The sequence below is a fragment of the Vollenhovia emeryi genome, unplaced genomic scaffold (genome assembly GCF_000949405.1).
Source record: "Vollenhovia emeryi isolate VEMERY1.0 unplaced genomic scaffold, V.emery_V1.0 DF939184.1, whole genome shotgun sequence".
In the NCBI taxonomy this organism is placed as follows: Eukaryota; Metazoa; Arthropoda; class Insecta; order Hymenoptera; family Formicidae; genus Vollenhovia; species Vollenhovia emeryi.
The window spans coordinates 869,678-889,558 of record NW_011967182.1 but is presented as its reverse complement, the minus strand read 5'-3'; the positions used below and the strand labels follow the sequence as shown (position 1 = coordinate 889,558).

At 41.7% G+C, this 19,881-nt stretch overlaps 1 protein-coding gene across 1 annotated transcript in view; it reads right to left on the bottom strand.

The window, feature by feature from the left end:
• The window catches only part of LOC105562748 (transmembrane protease serine 11E-like), a 4,423-nt gene extending 4,082 nt beyond the window's left edge, over nucleotides 1-341 (bottom strand). Inside the window, exon 1 of the mRNA XM_012013804.1 lies at nucleotides 200-341. Coding sequence (XP_011869194.1) covers nucleotides 200-265 — 66 coding nt within the window. The 5' untranslated portion in view covers nucleotides 266-341. The remainder of the gene's footprint in view (nucleotides 1-199) is intronic.
• Between the last annotated feature and the right edge of the window lie 19,540 nt (nucleotides 342-19,881).

The window sequence follows — 19,881 nt, the reverse complement described above, 5'->3', positions numbered from 1 at the left end:
CCAGAGAAAGAAGAAGGAGGAATAGTAATTTAAACATATTTACCGGAAAAGGGAATATCCTGTGGCATGTGGAGTAAGGCAATATCGTTTTGAGCCGGTCTGTATAGCGGGTGTAGACGGCTGTAGTCGCAATCATTGACACACCGGGGCCTAAAAGAGTGTTGTATCCAATGCCGGACTTGTCGATGATGCCGAACACCACGAAAAATTTCTGTGATCCCCCCTCTACGCAATGAACGGCTGAGTACACCATACAGCCGCTCATTGCGTAAAGGGAGGGCCACAGAAATTTTTGACCGATTATGTATTCTTGTTTGAAGTACTAAACTTACTACGAACCAGAATATGTTTTGAGTAAATATGACACTTGCGATGACATTATGGTAGATTTGCGGATATATAAACTTATCAAATACTTGGAACAAATAATATTTACTTACAGGTAGTATATATTTTTCTGTGTGTAGCGGGTGTACCACGGCTGTAGTCGCAAATCGTGCAATACGGCGGTGCAATAATAAATAAAAGACTATAATACAGCTGTTATTTATTATCGCACCGCCGCATTGCCCGATTCTTCCGTAGCCCATGAATTGATGCACCACTGCCATGTACGGAATGTGGACTGTCGCTAGTGCTCGCTTTGTCGTTAATATATGCGAAATCAATGAAGTCAAAGTATAATGGAATGTGGAAGTCACGTGCAATTATTGCCAAATAAAATTGCTTCATACGTACGCGGAATAAAATTCATGCTGAATCAGGCGATTTTGTCAACGCAGTATATTTATTAAACACCCAAATCTGTTGGTAAACATAAGTTCTTCGAATATTTTTCCTTCAAATTTTATTGCAACACTCTGCCCGCTCAAATTAATTTTCCTTTGATGAATATTGAAATAATATTTGCAGTATAACAATTAATAAATATCGTTATCATACACTTGATAGAAACTGGAAGCATAAAAAGAAACTTTAGATCAACAACTTTAGAGTAATACATTATATATAGGTACTCTCTAAAAATCATTCAGTAGATTATCACTGATTGACTTTTAAAGAGTAATTGAAGATTATATATTATAGAAGATTACATATTATAGAAGTAAAATTAGATATTAATCTATGAATAGTTATGGTGTGAGGTAAAAAGGGGCTTTATTTTTATCTTCTACATGTAGCACACTCCGCGTTATACGAGTATATGCCTTCACGCTGGAACACGAGATCGCCAGCAGCATCACGCGTAATGCGCTAAATTCTTCATCAAAAATTCTGCATCCGCTAATGGCCGATACATGATATTTTCTGTTTCACGGCACAATCGATGATTTGTCCAGCGACGCGGCAGCAAAGTGCCATTAACGAAAAAGTGGCGCGTGATGCCTGAACAGTCCAAATTAAGCGGAAAAAGAAAGAGCGAGCTGTAAAACCGTGTGCTTCTAATTGCTCTAACCAGATTGCCGCGGCATAATTTAGAGGCCTCGTTTAACGGCCCGGGTGGAAATTTCGGAAGAACGTGCGACGTTTTCCCCCCGATTGTTTTGCACCGCGCCGTGCGTCCAAGTGTGTAAAATAAAGCCGTGTGCAATTGCACGCGTGCAATCTGCATAAATTTAGAGATTTCGCGTTCCAGCCGCGTCCCCTTCCTTCCCTGAAAGATTCACATTGTGTTCCGCATTCAATTACGGAGGTAAACGACGCGACCGCAACGCGAGAGGGTTCTCGCGACGCGGCGAGAGGCGTATCCGGCGTAGCCCGGCACTTCCGGTGCCACAGCGGCGACGGCGCAATAAAATTTCAATATCGAATATATTATTTTCGAGCTTATTTTGTGCTCGTCCGACACGCTCGCTGCTGACGACAGCAGTAAATTCAAGTCGTTACAAGCTTGAAGGCCGAGTTGAAGGCGTTTCGCTCAGATTTTAGCTTTACGGGGAAGCTGGAGTGATTCTGCACCTTTTGCATTTTTTGCATTTAGAACTGTCAATTCGTGAAAACATTTGTGTAGTATACAAATTATAAGGCTTATGCGTGCACATCGAAAGTGTCCCACTATTCGAACTAAATCAGAGAACGGCATGGTATCATTGAAACTAAGTTTAGAAGCCTGATGCTTACTCGAGCTGCCTTAGGCAGTTTCAAGTGCAACTGATGACGAAGGCCTTCCTTTTGGTTTATGCGAATGCTGATCGGAGCAGTTTTTCGGCCCTTTTGCCCTCATTAGGGTCTCTCCGCGGAAACGACGAAAAAATTTATATGGAAAGCGGGAAGAACGCGAGCGACGGTTCTCTCGCACTGGGCCGAGCATGCGCCACTTGAAAACGATCAAGAGCCAAGTTTGCTGTGCCCAGGCCGGAATCTGGGCTCGACATTGCAGCTGCGCCATCGGCCGATGACGCAACTCGATTATACAGCACGCTGGGCGATAGAACGCAGTTGCGGCACGGGTGCAATCTCCGTGGATCATTATTTCATTTCAAAGTACGATGCCGGGAAAAGTGTTAGCGTCGGCGAGGTGGCGACCACTTTAACAAGGAATCGCCGCGAGAAACAGCGGCAGAACGTTTATTGTATCTCCGAGGGACGCCGAAGCAGCTTCTTACAATAAATATGTAGATCTCGTGCAACTTTCAATGTCCCGCGACAGATTACACCTTTATTTTCCCGCGTCTATAATGAGGCGACTAAATATTCATACCGCAGGCGCGGATGAAAAACTTGTTGCGAAAAAAAAAGCATTAAAGTGTAGCTGTAACAAGGTAATTTCATAACGTTCGAGAATACGCTCCGAAAGTAGATTAAATATTCCGTAAGTAGATTAAACGTTCTAGCGATAAATTGTCTGTGCCCAAATGCGCGTCCAATAATTGCACAGCGCGAAACGGTCGAAAATAGTTGCCGTGACGAGACAAAAATTTGACTTTTCCATTTTTCACACTGAATGTACGAGAGCGGAGCATGTTTTATCTCCGTCGCGAAAACATAATGAACGTGGCTAATAGAAACGGCCAATTCAGATGTAATTGCAAAGATAAGAAATAAAGAAAAGGATATTGAAACTCTCAAAAGATAGACCCGCAATTGGTCCTTCCTTGCAATTGTGATTCTGGCCCGAGATGAGCTTTGTTCTAAAAGTCAATCCAAGTTCCGGTGGCAACCACGGACGACAGAACGGAGCAACGCCGTGTTTCCAATTCGCGTTGATCGGCGATTGCCTTTGCGCCGCCTCCGCGAGTCCGAAATCCAGACTCGACGTTGCGGCTGTGCCGAGCGATGACGTAACCGGGCTGGGGTATACAGTATGGAGCACAATGGCCTGTATGTAGGTCGTGGTGTCAGTGCCACCCCCCTCTTTACCGTTCCATCCCTCGCTGGGAGTTCGCTACCTCGATCCCGGCGTGCCTGGAAAATCTCCGCGATATCCGCCCTCCGTCTCTGCGTCCGGCTCCTCCGGACGCTATCGCGGCCAATTTGACCGTCGCATTCGCGCGGATCGCCGCAATTTCGAGTCCGCTAATGAATGCGGTCGCGGACAAGCGAGTCGACATCTCGAAACCGCGGCTGGCCCCGGCTCCGACCAAGTTTCGCCTCGCTTCCTGGGAATCATCTGCGGCGCGACCTGGATTCGTCAGCGGCCGCGCCACGGCGTCCTCCCGCGCAGCGGCTGCAGCGAGCTCGGTGCATTTGATCTCGTGAACCTCCCGATGCAATTGCGACTATTCGCGTCGATAGAGAAGAAGTTTCTGCACGGCATCCGCGGAAAAGACTTCCGGATGCGATGTTATTGCACTTTATTTGTCATAAAATAGGTTTGATGCTGTGATAACCGTATTTATTATTGAGAAAGGAATAATTTAATCTTAAAATGGAAAATTCTTAAATCCTAATACTATTATGTGATTTTTAAAAAGTCAATCAGTGAATTATCACTGAAAACAGTGAATAGTCACTGATTGACTTCTAGAGAGTAGGAATTATTAATTGACTCTTATTGTTTAATTTTTTTACTATACAAGTTTAAATTTGTTAAAAATTTCTTGTCTTGTTATCAGAAATCCTTTTCGAGGAGGAATCTGTTCCGCGTAATGTCGCAATGACGATCTCATGATATCACGCTTCAATCTTTATTTATAATATTTTCTCGATTAAATAATGTTATACGTTGATTATTAACTCATGAAACACCCAGATCAAAAGAGTAAGGGAGTGATAAATATAACTTACTAAAATTACGAGTGAAAATTTGTAGCATGTGCGCATCGATATTTAACTGAAACGTTTTCAAATTATTTTGTAGCTTTTGTGTTCTCAGCGTATCATTGTTATATCGAATATTGGAAAGTTTAGAAGCATTTTCCCAAAATCAACGACGTAGTTAATTTTATAAATTTTATCGTTCGCACGCGAAAAAAGGCTCGCTTCATTCATCACATCGAATTTTTAGTATTTGAAATTTCGAAACGAGAACCCTCTCTCTGATATTTCATTTTACATATTGTACAGCGCGTTTTAGTCTTATGAAATTTTACTTTCTCGTCGAGTATCACGATTTAATAGCTGATCAGACTTTCTAACGAAAAAAGACTTTCTGACGACGCGCGCAGTACGTCATTACTGATGAACGCTCGGGGAAACGAAGCGTGCGAGCGAGCATGCATTTTTCACCCGAAACACGAAAAATCCAGGCGGAACGGGGGGTGGGGGGGGGCGGAGGGTAGAATTAAGTAGGTAGTTCTCCAGAGCTGGCCTTTTTCGTTTTTGGGCGCAAACCCGCGCTATCGTGCCGTCTTATACTTACTGCCGTCGCCGCGCTCGAGCGGACGCGGGAAAGAGGGATGCGACGAGGCTGGCAAGCAAACGGCTCGAATTCGCGCAGTGAACGATTTAAACAGTCCTAAACACATATACGACACACACGAGCGGGGCGAAACTGCTCCTTTTCCCAGGACAAGTCGCATCGTCCCTAACTTTTCCCATTCTTTCGCCCCGATCCCGGGGCTGCTCGCAATTCCGCGCCTCTCCTCTCCGCTCTTTGCTCCTTTCTTTCGCCACGTCGTGCCCTCCCACTCGTTTTAGAACGTAGAGCTGGAAACTCGTGTTCCATCGGCTTTGTAGCCGCTGCCTCACGGCCCTCTCGTGACGGTCGTCCTGCGTTTTCGACGACGGCTTCACTTTCTCCGCTTCTACCTTATCCGCTGGATTCTCGCGACTTCTTATTGCCTCGCGGCGAGCTAGAATCTCCTTTCATTTCAGCCATCTCCCCGGGGTACGTGCGATTGTAATGACTCTTATTAGAGAAGCGGTCTTTAAATGGTCTTTAATGAAGCTTGTATCGCTGATCTTTTTCCACCGAGTGATCGTTAAGATCATTGAGATGTAAGATTATTATTATCGGACAATTCCCTTAGCGGAATTCCGAGATTGTAATGTTTAAGAGGAATTATTCCAGTCTCCATTTTTTAATAGAAGAATAGATAAATGCGTTTCCTTCGTGTCGTCAGTGATAATTAACAAGGCATTATATTGCCCACCTCAACTGATCAGGAATTTATTGACGAGAAGGCACAACGTTTCGACCATTGTTTCTGGTCATTCTCAAGTGCGCGTTTAGTGTGTTCTAATGCATCGTTAGTCGCAAAAAGAAGACAATGAAAAGTTGGGTATGGTCATCGATACCTCATACACATGGAGATAATTTTTTCTTTAAATTTATCCTGAAATCATGTAATCGTGGGACAACGTGGCATTTCGAAGAATTTTATAAGAGTTTTTTGAGTTTATCTAAAGATGCTGTACGGAACATTTTATTGGCTACGGAGTATCTGAAGATGATCTTGAGACAGTCTTGAATATAAGATCTGACTATGAATACTGGCCTAAGAGACACGAATCGAGACTCGAGACGATCGGAGCATGATCGATCCGATGGAAAAGAATAGATGTTCTTCGTCAATCAGGGCTACTTAATGAATATGAATTGTTATATACGTATAACCGGAATTTTTTATCAAATAAAAATACTATTTTTGTATATATTTTGCCGCTCTCTTGTTATCCGCACGTAACGTTTAAATTTAAAATTAAATTAAAGTTACAATTGTATTAAATTTAATGTAATATCATAAAATGATTAAAACATTTTAAAAAGCTACCTTCGCGCGCACAATGCGCCATTTAAAATTGGCAATAAAAGCAGCAAAATTACAATTCAATTAGCATCGAGGAATTACTGATTTCTCGCAATGATTTCTGACATTTCTTTTTGTAAATCTGTTATCGCAGCAGAACTGTTCGCTAAGTTACGCTGATTAGTGAGTAAATAATCCTCGACGTGTCTATTTCGTTCAGGTGACAAGACACTCTAAACCTACGAGAATTTAAACCTCGAATCGATATTCATGGCGCACCATTGACGCATAAATTTTTACGGCAGCACGTGCTGGCGCTCGGTAAATTAACTTTCGGATCACTGATTTTGCAGAAAAGTTACGATCCTACTGCATTCCCGGAGGGGTTTAACATTTCGTTGCACTCTGCCCCTGATCTCTGAATACGCGCAAAATTTTTATATAAAACATCATGATCGCGCAGCGTTATAAACCTCACCCTGTGTTACGCGACATCCGTAAATTTTTTTTTATTATTTCGACATGCCGTAAACTGCGCAATCGTTCCTACACGCGAGGCCGGCGTTAATTGCGTTAGTTATTAATTCGTGAAAAATATTTTGTTGTTATTTGATGGAATTTTATTCTGCTTTTTGACGAACCTGCACACACGCGATAGTTTCGGTCGCAAATGCACGTACATTCTGGCGTTGTTCAAACACGGAGCGCGGCTTAATAAGAAAACACTAATTTACTGGACCGGTTTAATTGAACGCGTCAAGTGCGCACGTTGGTATAAATAGCACATTACGCTTGTACAGTGATGGACAGAATGGTCGCGATACTTTGTTTTTTAATGAGTTAAGGAACGAGAATTTATGAACGTGCATTTAGATTCAGGGTTACGTTCTAAAATCTTCTTCTTCGAGGAATATTTTACTCGATGGCCATTCCGAAACCATTTAGAGCGTTTCCGATCTGTTTCTCGAGTAAACACTCAAAAAATAATCCTGCAACTTCAGCAACAATTTTCTAGGTACGAACTCTCTAAAAGTCAATCAGTGGATTATCACTGAAAACAGCGAATAGTCACTAATTCACAGTTATATGTGTACTACTGAAAATCGCAGTAGTGAGTATATCAGTGAGTTTTATATCAGTGAGTGTTCATACACTGTTTTCGGTGATAATCCATTGATTGGCTTTTAGAGAGAAAAAATAGCCGACAATGAGATATATAAATGGCTAGCCAATATTGGGAAATCGAATATTTTTGTATTTAATCAATTTAAATAACTGAAACAGAATTTCTATCTCAACTGTTAGCGAATGTTAGGAAGAAAGTTTTCTGTGATGTCCTTCCATTATAATGTTTGATTATACATAAACAGTTAAATTCCTTACAAAGATTGTTCTAGCTATGGTACTGAAATTCATTTTTATCCAATCTGAACGATTAGTACTTGTTAGTCATGAATAGCAGTAGAATGTTGCTGCTATAAATTTTGTAGGCTACAAACAATTTTCTAACAGATACACAAAATAGTGATAAATTTTTGTTGCGACACCTAGAAATCTACCTGCGTTAGTAAGGTATTCTTTTGAGTGAAATTTTCCTCATAGAAAATGTTTTGGAACATAAACCTGAATCTAACGCGCGTTCGTAAACTCATTAAAAAGGTGTTGCGACCATACTGTCCATCGTTGTCACGTTCTTAAGTGCATTTGTTATTTTCCACATGAAGGATTAAGTGTAAGTATCCCGTGTACGCGCGTATTTTAGAGTGTGCGCGGAACGAAGTGCCGAGTCCGTCGCTCGAAAATTGCAATGTAAATTCGCGTTATTAGCCCGGGGCTGTTTCGCCGATAAGGATGCTCCGACGATAGTTCGAAACATTATTATTGACCTTACTCGATAATCGCCCCGGGCGAAAACGTAGCTATTTTAATGATTATTCTACGGTTCACGTCACACATGTTAATGTGGTCTTAATGTACAGCATCTGCATGATAAGCTTAAAATTGTAATCTCGGTTTAAATAATCTCTTTCGATTTAATTCTTTCAATTTTTATAAAATAATCTGTTTATTCTAATTTCGACTTTATATTCTCGATTGATTTGAATGAGAGCTCAAATTATTCCAATTACTTAGACATTCGAATATTTCAGAGATTTTTACTTTTTACAGTCCTAACATGTATATATAATACATATATTATATATTATATACTATAATGTCTCGCATCTTTAACTGACAATTATAAGATAGAGTTTCTATAGAGCGAACTCGTATTCTGTGACGTTTCAGACGCATTCGCGCTCGTATTCGCGAGCATCCTCAAGGATATCGCTCGGACTGCAAGAAGTAGAGCCACGTCACTGCAACGACATAGTCATCCGTAGGAAAAAATATCCGGCACGGAGTTTTTAAAAATTTCCACCTCGACACGCGAAACGGTCGAAGTTTCTTTTGTACTTCTCAACTTTTACAAAGAGCCGTGAAAATGGCTGAAGCGCTATTATAAGCTCGCGATACAGGTAATTTTCCGGTCAACTTTTAAGAGTTGTCGCCGTTCTCGCCGAAGCTTGATATTCGGAAAGTTTGCTCCCGGATTTGTAATAAATTTGTAATAAGTTGATGTAATCCTCAATCTTTTATGTACTACGTGGAATATATAAACAAATTACTCTTGAAACTCGCGCGGAGAGAATTTGCTCTTAAAATTTACTCTGAAAATCGTGTAATCGTGGAACAACGTGGCATTTCGGAGAACTGTATGAGAGTTTTTTGAAATTTTACCATACAGTCTACTAATATACAATGTATACTAAGTATAATTATTAGTAGAATGTATGGAAAAATTTCAAGAAACTCTCATACAAATCTTCGAAATGCCACGTTGTCCGACGATTACATGATTTTCAGGATAAATTTTAAGAAAACATTCTCTCCGTGCGGGCCTTCCTTAAATCTAGTTAACTTTTTCGATAAAATTTCCTTTGTATCGTTTCACATTATTCTGGCATACCACTTTTCCAAATAATATATGCTATCGTACGCTTCTTTTCAATAGATGACCATTTCAAAACTGTTGTAAGCTTAGAACCACATTGTTCCCCGCGCGATTCCGCGCCGTCCGTGCCACGTCCTGTAATGCCGTCCTTCAGACGGGATCTACATCACTTTAACTACTCGAAATTGCCTCCGCAAGATAAGCTCGGCGAGTCATTGGTCGTCCCTGGCTGTTTTCTTCGCGGCGCGCGTTTCCGGTGTATCGATAGAGATCGTTTCTCGTGCGCGCGGCGGTGCCCATCAATTCTCGTGGAAAACTGGCTGCAACGTTTCGCCGCACGGTAGATTACGCCCACATAAAGAGGTAGACAAATGAAGATGGAACAAAGCATGAAACTGCACGGAAATAATGCATGGACGAAGCATTCGATTTACCTAAAGCGCACACCGGCGTCTAAAGTCCCGGTGGATTCGAGTGTAAAAATAAAAACATCGAGTACAGAAAAGACGCGTCTCCTGAGCTAGAAACGATATATCGCCGGCGTTCGCGATATATCGTCGATAATTCAAGTTTCTGAAATGCGGCAGAATCCCATCGCTTTAATATACGCACGGAAAAAAATTATTTTGCTGTGATAGCAAAATCGCCGTTGCTACTGCATATTCGTAGTAATAGCAATAAAATTTAGTTGATAGAGCTAATTTTACGAATTATTCGTCATTATAGCAAAATCTATTTTGTTGCGAAAATAGAACAAAATTCGCTGAGTGTATTTGTAATTAAAATCACATTAATTTGCTACTGAAGCAAAATAATATATTCTTAGCAAATACATTTGCTGTCACAACGAAATAATTTGTTAATCCAGTTAATTAAATTATTCCAGCAAATTGCGATTAGTATTCGTAACAAATCTTCTTGCTATCCATATAGTAACGAACAGAATTTGCTACAACAGCATAAAATCTGCTGTGTCAGCAAATTGTTTTTCTCCGTGCGACACATTTGTAATTTCACAATAAAAATATTTTTGCAAAGGAACGTTTCGACACATTTACGCACATTCGAATTGCTAACCGCAGCGTTTTACGGAAACGCCGCCGTTAGCAATTTCACGGAGTGACCGAATTTCTCAACGGACGTACCGGGTTAGTATTGCGAACCATCGGCGACGAAAATTTTTACGGAGGTTTTACGGAGGATATACGGCCGTCATTCGTTTTCTAAACGCGCGAATTCGATAGAATAAGTTGCGGTGAGGAAACCGCAGCGAATTAAAGGCGACGCCGTGGCGGCAGCTGGCGAAAATAAAATCACGAGGGGCAAAAAGAGGCGGGCGAAAGTAAACTGCGTCCGAGCGAACGCACGGCGGTAGACCAAATGTACTTGGAATTTAACGTGGCCGCGACCGAGGTCTGATTTATCGTTCGCAGGCGGACGATAAATTTACGCGCGACGATCAATATCATTTCTACACATATCTGACACTATCATCTTTAATGGGCCGCAATTTCTGAAAAATTATCCAATACATCCCCTTGCGCCCCGAAATGCGTTTATAAATGCATCGGCGAAAAGTAGATCCATCATGAAATTGCGCATAAAGTATGTATGTACAATATATTATATTTCAAATAGCTTCGCCGTGTTCTCCTTTGATATCGCCAATATGGTACAAACGGCGGCAGCGCTGGAGCGCAATTTGCAATCGCATCAAGTTGATCATGGCACGTCGCCGTGTCGACATTACGGAAATGTCAATGTTTTATGTTAACAATAATAACGTCTTTCTCAACATTAACGACTGCGTGTACCAATTTTCTCACGCGTGTCTGAAACGCCATACTGAAAAAAATTTCTGGTTGAATATGGCCGAACCAGATGGTAAATCCTACAGAAATTCTGGTAAATCCTACAGGAATTATCTGGTTCGGCCATATTCAACCAGACATTTTTTTCAGTGCAGGAATAATTGTATTTCTCTCTAAAAGCGAATCAGTGGATTATCACTGAAAACAGTGAATAGTCACTAATTTACAGTTATAAGTATACTACTGAAGACTGCAGTGGTACACTGAAAAAAATTTCTGGTTGAATATGGACGAATCAGATAATTCCTTTAGGATTTACCAGAATTTCTGTAGGATTACAGGATTTCTGGTAAATCCTAAAGGAATTCTGGTAAATCCTAAAGGAATTATCTGATTCGTCCATATTCAACCAGAAATTTTTTTCAGTGTATACTTATAACTGTGAATCAGTGGCTATTCACTGTTTTCAGTGATAATACACTGATTGACTTTTTCTTAAATCATATAATAGTAATTAAAAGTCTCTGTAAAAGTCAGTCAGTAAATTATAACTGAAAACAGTGAATAGTCACTGATTTGTAGTTAGAAGTATACTAGTGAAGACTGCAGTGGTATACTTATAGCTGTGAATCAGTGAGTATTCACTGTTTTCAGTGATATTCCACTGATTGACTTTTAGAAAGTACGTTGGACGATAATTACAAATTCAGGTACGCATACACGGAGAGATTTTTCTCTTAAAGTTTATCCTGAAAATCACGTAATCGTGGGCATTTCGAAGAATTTTATGAGAGTTTGTTGAACTTTTATCGTACTTTTTACTAGTAATTATACTTAGTATATATTTCACTAGTAAAGTTTATGGTAAAATTTTAAAAACTCTCATAAAGTTTTTCAAAATGCCACGTTGTCCCACGATTACTTGATTTTCAGGGTAAATTTTAAAAGAAAATTCCCTCCGTGTATCAAATGCGCGAATACTTTGCGTATTCTAAAGAAAAACAACGTTACAATCATAATTCATTAGTAACTGTATAAAATATTGTTATTTTTTAAATTTTTCATCCAATTTTCTTCCTTCGTAAGACTTTCTTCCACAAGTGTTCTAAAATTATTCTAGCATCTAGTTCGAGAATGCGTACCGGCTACAAATCCCGCTCACCACTTTTCTCGCTGCTTTTAGCTGATATTGCAGGTTTAGTTGTAGAGGAAGTCGCTCTTCTGTTTTCTACATACTTCATCTTGCGGGATTTTGTATGGAAGCCGTTTAATAACTTTAAGTTTTTAAATTTTTCAAAGCTTCTTCATGTTTGCTAACTTTAACCTTTTTCGAAAATCTCAACGTTGCTTAACTTTCGAGAAAGATTTTCTCGATAAATAATAAAAAAGTATACAGGCATATGTATATATGGGTACGGTATATAACGTGCAACTGCGATCGACAACTGAAAGGAACGATGTAATGGCAGGTAAAAGGAGCAGTAAATTGATTTCCGTTATCTCGTTGACTAACAACGGTGTACGCAAAGAGGGGTCAAAGTAAACCGTGGCGAGGAGAGAGGAGAACGAAGATTATTATGCACTAAGGAGAGTTTGTACAAAACCGGTTATCAAGAAAACAAGATCAGAGGAAACGGAAAGATAGAAATAAATAAACGTTGTAAAGTATACCGAGCGGTACTTCATTTCAGAGTGTTTATCTCTTTCTGCGGTACGAGTATTCGTAATGATGAAACGTTGCTCCGTCGAGTCATTTATAATTTGTTAACTGCATTGTAATTAGTACATTGACGAACAAAGTTATTAGAAATAAAAAGTAGAGAAGAGTCCTCTATTATGAGATAAGTTTCTAATATGTGAAAGTAGGTTTTCAACATTGAAATTCAATCGCAAATCTTTTTTCGCCACGATTACACAATCTACCAATGAATTTTCCACTAATGCCAGATGATGCCTATTAACTTAACAGAAACCCTGCTATCTCATATTAGGAGCTTGTCTCATAATAGGGGACGTTCCTCTGTATTCATCGTACGCCGAAACGGCTATTGCAAGTGGTAGAGAGTGAAACCTAGATCGGCCCCATTTTTTCGCATTCGATTTTGGTGACAAAGTAGGTGTCAAACGAAAACAATGGGGCTATTTGCCTATGGACACTTGTTCTCACTCTTTATTCCTGATTCCTCGAGGATTTTGCCAAAATAAAATGCTGTAGACGGAAAGAAAATCTATGTTTATATAAAAGGGTCTCTCTCGGAGATATCGCACTCTGGGGACAATCGTTACACTTGTTAATGAAACGGAAAGAGTGTGCAAAGTGAAAAACGAAGATGGCGTATGGTAATGTGGTAAATCTCCGGAATTCACGATCGGGCGCATTCGCACGGTTTTTCGAGGGATGCAAGGCGGTGTGCAAATGGACGAGTGAGCGTATTCTAGCGATGGCGTCTCGCCGATTCCGATATCTCGAAGGTTCAAAGAGCCGCCAGACATACCCCGCCCCGATTGGAGATGCAAAGTGCAGGAGGACCTTCCCTTACGCTTCAATGGCCTGGATAACGTCACGATGCTTCTTGGGTAACGAAGAGGCCACGGGATGTCATTCTCAAAGCTAAACGGTACGTCGGGAGGTGGGTCTTTCCAAGCGGCACCCAGAGACCCCGATTTTTCTCCCGATCGGTCTTCGAATTGTCCGATTTAAGATGCGGCGTTTTTATGCGCGAGCCTCACGATCGTCCGGAATCGAATTTAATTATGGAAATCACGGGCAAAAATCGATTTCCCTTCGATAAACAATTTGATTCATTAATTCAACGCAACTGAGACGTTCAGTTTTTTTTCCTACGTAAAAGAGCCACAAATTACAGTTCGGCAATGGCAATATTTATTTTGTCGATCGCGTCGCGGAATACGATAAAAGGGTGAAGGGCCCGCTGCATTATTCTCGCCGCAAAAAATAAACGCGCTAGACGAGGCGTGACCTTTAGTCACGTGCTCGGTGGGAATTAAGCGCATGAAACTTCCGAGAAGTTTCAATTCGACTGGCAGCAATAACGCGGCACTCCGAAACAGTGCACTTGCGGCGAAGCGATCCCCGTAAGCGCCGTAATGCACCATGGCGTGCATCGCGCGCGGTAATCGGACCGCGCGACCGTCCAGGGGGAAGTGCACGAGTCCCTATTATTTGCACGACGAATTTTACGACGTTTCTGCGATCGACTCGAACAACCCGCCTAGTCAAATAACGTAAAAAAAAAAATATATATTACAATCGGGGAAACCGCATGGAAACGTCATGTCGTGACGTAAAAGTGACAAGTGTGAGGTCCGCGACTATACGTATATGCGCTTATGTCGCAATTTATGTAGCTTAATTACGGTTATGTATATCTTCAAATACATTTTCATAACTCGCTCGCGGCTGGGAGTTTATTAATGTTACAATGCGTCATTGTCGCATAATCTCTCTGGTATAATCAGAAAAAGCTGCATTCTCCTGCTTATTATGCAGACTGTTATTTTTTTTTGTCGCATTAATGTGACACATTTAATTTATGCCGCATCGCATTTGTCCCGTCGAGCGATTAAAAACTTTGCACAAAGGTTTTTGCGCGCGGAGCGGAGAGGGGCGGCTCCCCGGGAAAATCTTTGATCCCTGAGTAAAAACAAGTTTACTAGTTTAAGCTCGCTTGTTTATCTCGACTCCGAAGCGCCAGCGGGTACTGCGTGCAGCGAGATAAACGCGGACCGGGCCGCGTTATATAGCGGAATAGAGGCGTTTTGCCACTAATGCAAACTATGGTCGCACAGTGTTTTGCCGTACTATAACTTCCTTCCGTTACTATTTCCATTTTACGCAATCGCGCATTTCTCTTTATTACTTTGTACGTGAGTTACGCATTAATGTTAGCGAACGTTGCACACGACGTTCTCCGATTCTTCGCTGTTCGTCGTGAAAAATTTTCAAGTCTAATTACCTTCGCTCTAATATAAAATTAAGTTCGATAACTGCCCAGTGAGAACATCAACGTCGAATCGACGTCAACGTGGTCGAAACCGCGTCCCAACCGTCAGTTTTCATAAATAACTAAGTTTTGGAACTTTAATTTTCGTATTAAATTTTGTATTAAATAAGTTATCTTAGCAGTTTTCTCCAACAAGATGTTAATAATATTCGGAACGTAGTAATTTAATGCGAAAAATGAGGTTTCAAAACTTTTAGTTGTTTTCGAAAACTGACGGTTGGGATGCAGTTTCGAGCCCATTGACGTCGATACGACGTTGATTAGACTTCATTGTTCTCGCTGGGAGGGTCAATTTTTACCATGCAAATTAATGATCGCAATTACATTGTTCTGCGAACTATGAATGTATAGTAGCTAACGTCACGAAAGTTAATCGAGCAACGAGATCGTCATTACGTTAAGGGTAATTGTAATGCATCATGCTGACGACGACAAAATTACAACGAACAATTTAATCGCGGAGAGATTTTTCATTACATACATGGGAAAAGAAGGAACAACAAGATCAGTGCAATTAAAATCAAATGATTGAAACATCAGTATTGATGAATGAGAAACATCAGATAGTTGTTTAACCCTTAAGGGAATAATCTGGATATTTAGTTCAATGCTTGAAATAAAAATTCACATGGCAAACACAATTGAATGAATCATTTATGTTTGTGGCAGCCCGCGACGTTAACGTTTAATTCAAGCAACTTCAATTATTTTAAATTCAACAGCATTTTTTCCCCGTGCACAACGCATTATGCGTATCGCTGCAACTTATGTTGCTAGTTTACGCGTTTTGTCAGACCGACGACCGGGAATTAATCTGATACGAGCGAACATCCGAGAGATCGCCATCTAATTTATCTCATGTACTCGTCGAGCCTGTAATTCTCACAATTGTTCACCGGCTCGCACTTTGCGCGGCGGATTCGCGGTATATCGTATAAATTTCGCGATATACGCGGCGCCTCACGCAAAACGGCCGGACAAACGCCCCATGCGGGGGCAGCGTGTGATTTTTTTTTCTTCTTTTTTCGTGAATTCGCCGTAAATCCCGATTCCCCCACGGATTTCTCTCCCCGTGTGATACGTTGTATGGAAATACGAGCTCTCGAAGGGGAGGAGGGGGATTTAAGCGCGTGCATTTCTATCTCGTCCGAGCCGTTCGAAACGCTCTTCTCGAAACAAACGCGCAGAAGGGCGTCTCGACGTCATCGTTGTCGTCGTGACGTGGCGTCCTGCGACAAACGGAGAATTTCTGACAGAGGGAGGACGAGAGCTCTCCGCGGTTCCGGTTAAGCCACAGAGGGCGAATGGACTGGATCGGAGCGGAAAGGGCGACGGATGAAGGGAGAGCCAGCTGAGCGTGTGACTACGTACAAAGGGCTGGCACGGATCGTGCATAATTTTGTTTCTGTCGTGCCTAAGCAGCCGGCAAAAGCGAATATCCTCGTCAAAGATGTCAAACTTCGTTACCAGATTAATCGCGATAGTGTCCGTAATTTCTGTCTCTCCTCCCCTCCCCCTCCCTGCCGCCGCTTCCATGTTCCTTCCTTTCATGCCTCAAGGGAATGCTTCATACGTCACCCGACTGCTGCACTAAATTTCGTAGCGTAATTTAATTAGACGAAACGATGTGTGCGCTGCGAGATAATTTATCGTCGCTCGTATCTCTTTCCCGCGACGGGAGGGGGGGTGTAAGTTTTGAGAAAGTGTCCTCCAATTTACCCCCGTGACCCCCGCAATTTATCTTTATTAAACAACTGTCTCGCGAGGCTCGCTATTAGACTGAGAACTGTATTTATTTGGGTTGAAATGGGGAGCGGAAACGCGCGACAAGTAGCCGCTCGAGGAGGACCGTTTCGAGTTCCCTCGCAGTTCAGGCTTATCTTATTCAGCTAAGCAAAATTGTTGGACGTTGTCGAAGATGCCAGCCAGTGGATCGCGGTTAAGCCGCGGGACATCGGTTGTCAGTGGCCCGAAGATACACCTCTATTTGCGGAGCGTTCACGAGTAAGAGCCGCTAATTGTATCTCAAATAATACCCCAACGAGCAAAGAGACGTGTAATTAGTACAGAAATCCTGTGATAGGCGTGAACAAGGACAAGAGAGACCATTAATCCCGCTTGATTATACCCGTATACTCCGGCTGCTTTTTTAACCGTGTTCTTCGTCTCCCGTTCGAACCGATTTTGCGTATCTCGTGCGACAGTCGCGGTGTCGTGCCCCAAATACTTCACGTACACTTAACTGCAGTGAATGCAGTTAATTATTTGCGTTAATTATTTATAGCAAATTTATTTACTGCATTAAATCACCTGATTGTTTTCTTTTCGCTTATGCCGCGTGATCCCGATTCTTTGAAGCTACAGGGCATGCACCCCGCCTGTACGGTCAGTGAACAGTTACCGAGTGTAATCTCGTTACAAAGGGCTGTCCTACATCGTGTGTAATTTAATTCATGGCTCACACGGTGCGAAAGCAAGGGCTAAGGCGTGTGACGCCACAGAGGAATATTAATATATAAGAATACACGTATTACGTTACGTGCCTCGGCGGTGGCATCGATAGGAAAATTCAAGCGAGTAACAGCGAACGTACGTGCAATGATAATCTAGGATAGAAATGAAAAGAGATTTATTCCCGATCCGCCGGCGGATGTTCGATCGAAGCAGCGAGGGGGGGAGAGGATAAAGAGTTTGCGACTTTTCCCTCTCGTTGAAATAATTTCCTTCTGCAATAATAACAATTAATCCTGATTTATAAAGGAATTATCGCGGCGCTTTGTTGTCCGTTATAGGGTAACTTCGTTTCGCACCTCGTATACACCATTATCGCGAGGGTATTATTCTTTCACAATGCCAAGAATATTTTTCTCCGTTGCGCCAACAAGAAATTCGCATTCACAGGCCTCAATTAACTTGTCACTCAGCACTCCGGCGGCAGAGCATTTGTTAAGCCTGGCGCAATAAAATATGAAATTAAACATGCACGAATGAAGTCGGAGCGCACCTTTTTTTTTAATTTATATTATATCGGATTGTGAAAATTAATCAGGCGCGCTATTACCCGAACGCTAAAAAATTTCAATAAATTCGTGAAGAAGATTATAAATGGACGCATAAAAACCATGAATAATAAATGGCGTACGGAATACGAAAATAGTCGGACACTCCCCCTCGGTCCCGTTTAAACGCCAGCATTAAACTTGGAATTTCTTTATAAACTTCTCAGAACGTTTTAACTGACTGTTAATAATTTATACGCGCCGGGATACCGGAGTGCCGTAAGCGCTGGCAATCCGTGTATGAAGATCGCGCAGCAGAGCTGCGACGAAATCTCGCAATCATCCAGTCCTCCGGCACACGTAGCGCACCTCAATCGTAAGCGCTGTCGCCTGCTAGCGTGTAATTTAGCTCGCGACATGCTTTCCAGAGAGAGAGAGAGAGAGAGAGAGAGAGAGAGAGGGGGGGGATGGGAGAGACATGGACTGGTGGTGTTTCCGAAGCCGAGCACACATCCGGAGTCAGTTAAGGTGAATGTCGTTGTCGAAGACCTATAGTCAAAAGATACACAAGGTGCGACGAGAGCGGCGGCTGCCTCTCGGTAAATCCCGATGTGCACGGTCACGATTCCACGTTGCTGCGGTATGTACCGGGTGGATATTGATCCGGCCGAAGTACGGCCCGGGTTTTGTGTCTCGTTCCCCTCGTGCGATCGTGTACATGTCCGTACGTGATTCGTACACCGACGAGATCCCGGTTTCCTCTTTATCAGAAGCTCCTGCCAAGCTACCAGCCATTCAGCCAACCAGCCAGCCTGCCGGCCTGCCTGTCCGTCTGCCCGCTTGCCTGCCAGCCCGCCTGCCTGGACCTCCGTTCTCGGACAGTTCGTAGCTGCCGATCAAAAAGCGCCCAGTTGCTTCCACATGTGCCGTTATTGTAGTTGACCTGATTCTTGCAATCACAGAGGGACGCAGACATTTCTTCTTAAATAAATAAGCGCGCGAGTATTCCTTGCGTACGTTTCATCAGAACAAATTTCAGGTGTATATGTACCATAAATAATATGCGGTTCTGAGTTTTATTTAGGTGTTTGGACGGGTGGGATGGTAACATTGAGGGATACTTGATTGTTCTGCATTTTAACACTGACGATTTAAGTCAGAGCGCAGTTTCTACAAGCAGAAAATTTTCTTTCAAAATTTCTTTTGAAAATCATGTAATCGTAGAACAACATGGCATTTCGAAGAATTTTATAAGGGTCTTTTAAAATTGTATCATACATTTTATTAGTAATTATACTTAGTACACATTTTTTACTAATAAAATATATGGTACAATTTCACAAAACTCTCAAAGTTTAAAATGCCATGTTGTCCCACGATTATACGATTTTCGGTGTAAATTTTGAGAGAAAATTCTCTTCGTGCTGTTTCGAACACAGATATGTGGCATTCCGGGAAATAATTTAGACTCTTTATTCAAATTGGAAATTAGTCGAATTGGTGAGACGCTCTGGCCGAGGTAATATTTTTCGCAATAAATGTGTAATAAAATTATTCAGACACTAACATCCTGTCGCGGCTCTTAGTTCTTTATTCCTTCGAATTTGTATAAATAATATCTTTTTTAAGCTTCTGATTATTCGGGTGAAACATGATTTCCAAAGTTATATAATACTTCATTGCATGTGCTAATACACAATAAAACTATTAAGATTCTCAAATGTGAACAATAGAAATTGTTCTGTTAACATTTGAGAATTTCATGGAGACGCTAAAACGCTTTCGGGGTCCCTCTATGTGACACAATTTCACGTAAAGAGAAGATTGTGTACTTAATGATCCCTTGCGACCACACTTACCGCTTGACGTAATCCTTTCTTTGCCCTTCGATATTCCCTAATCTGTCATCTGCAACTTATT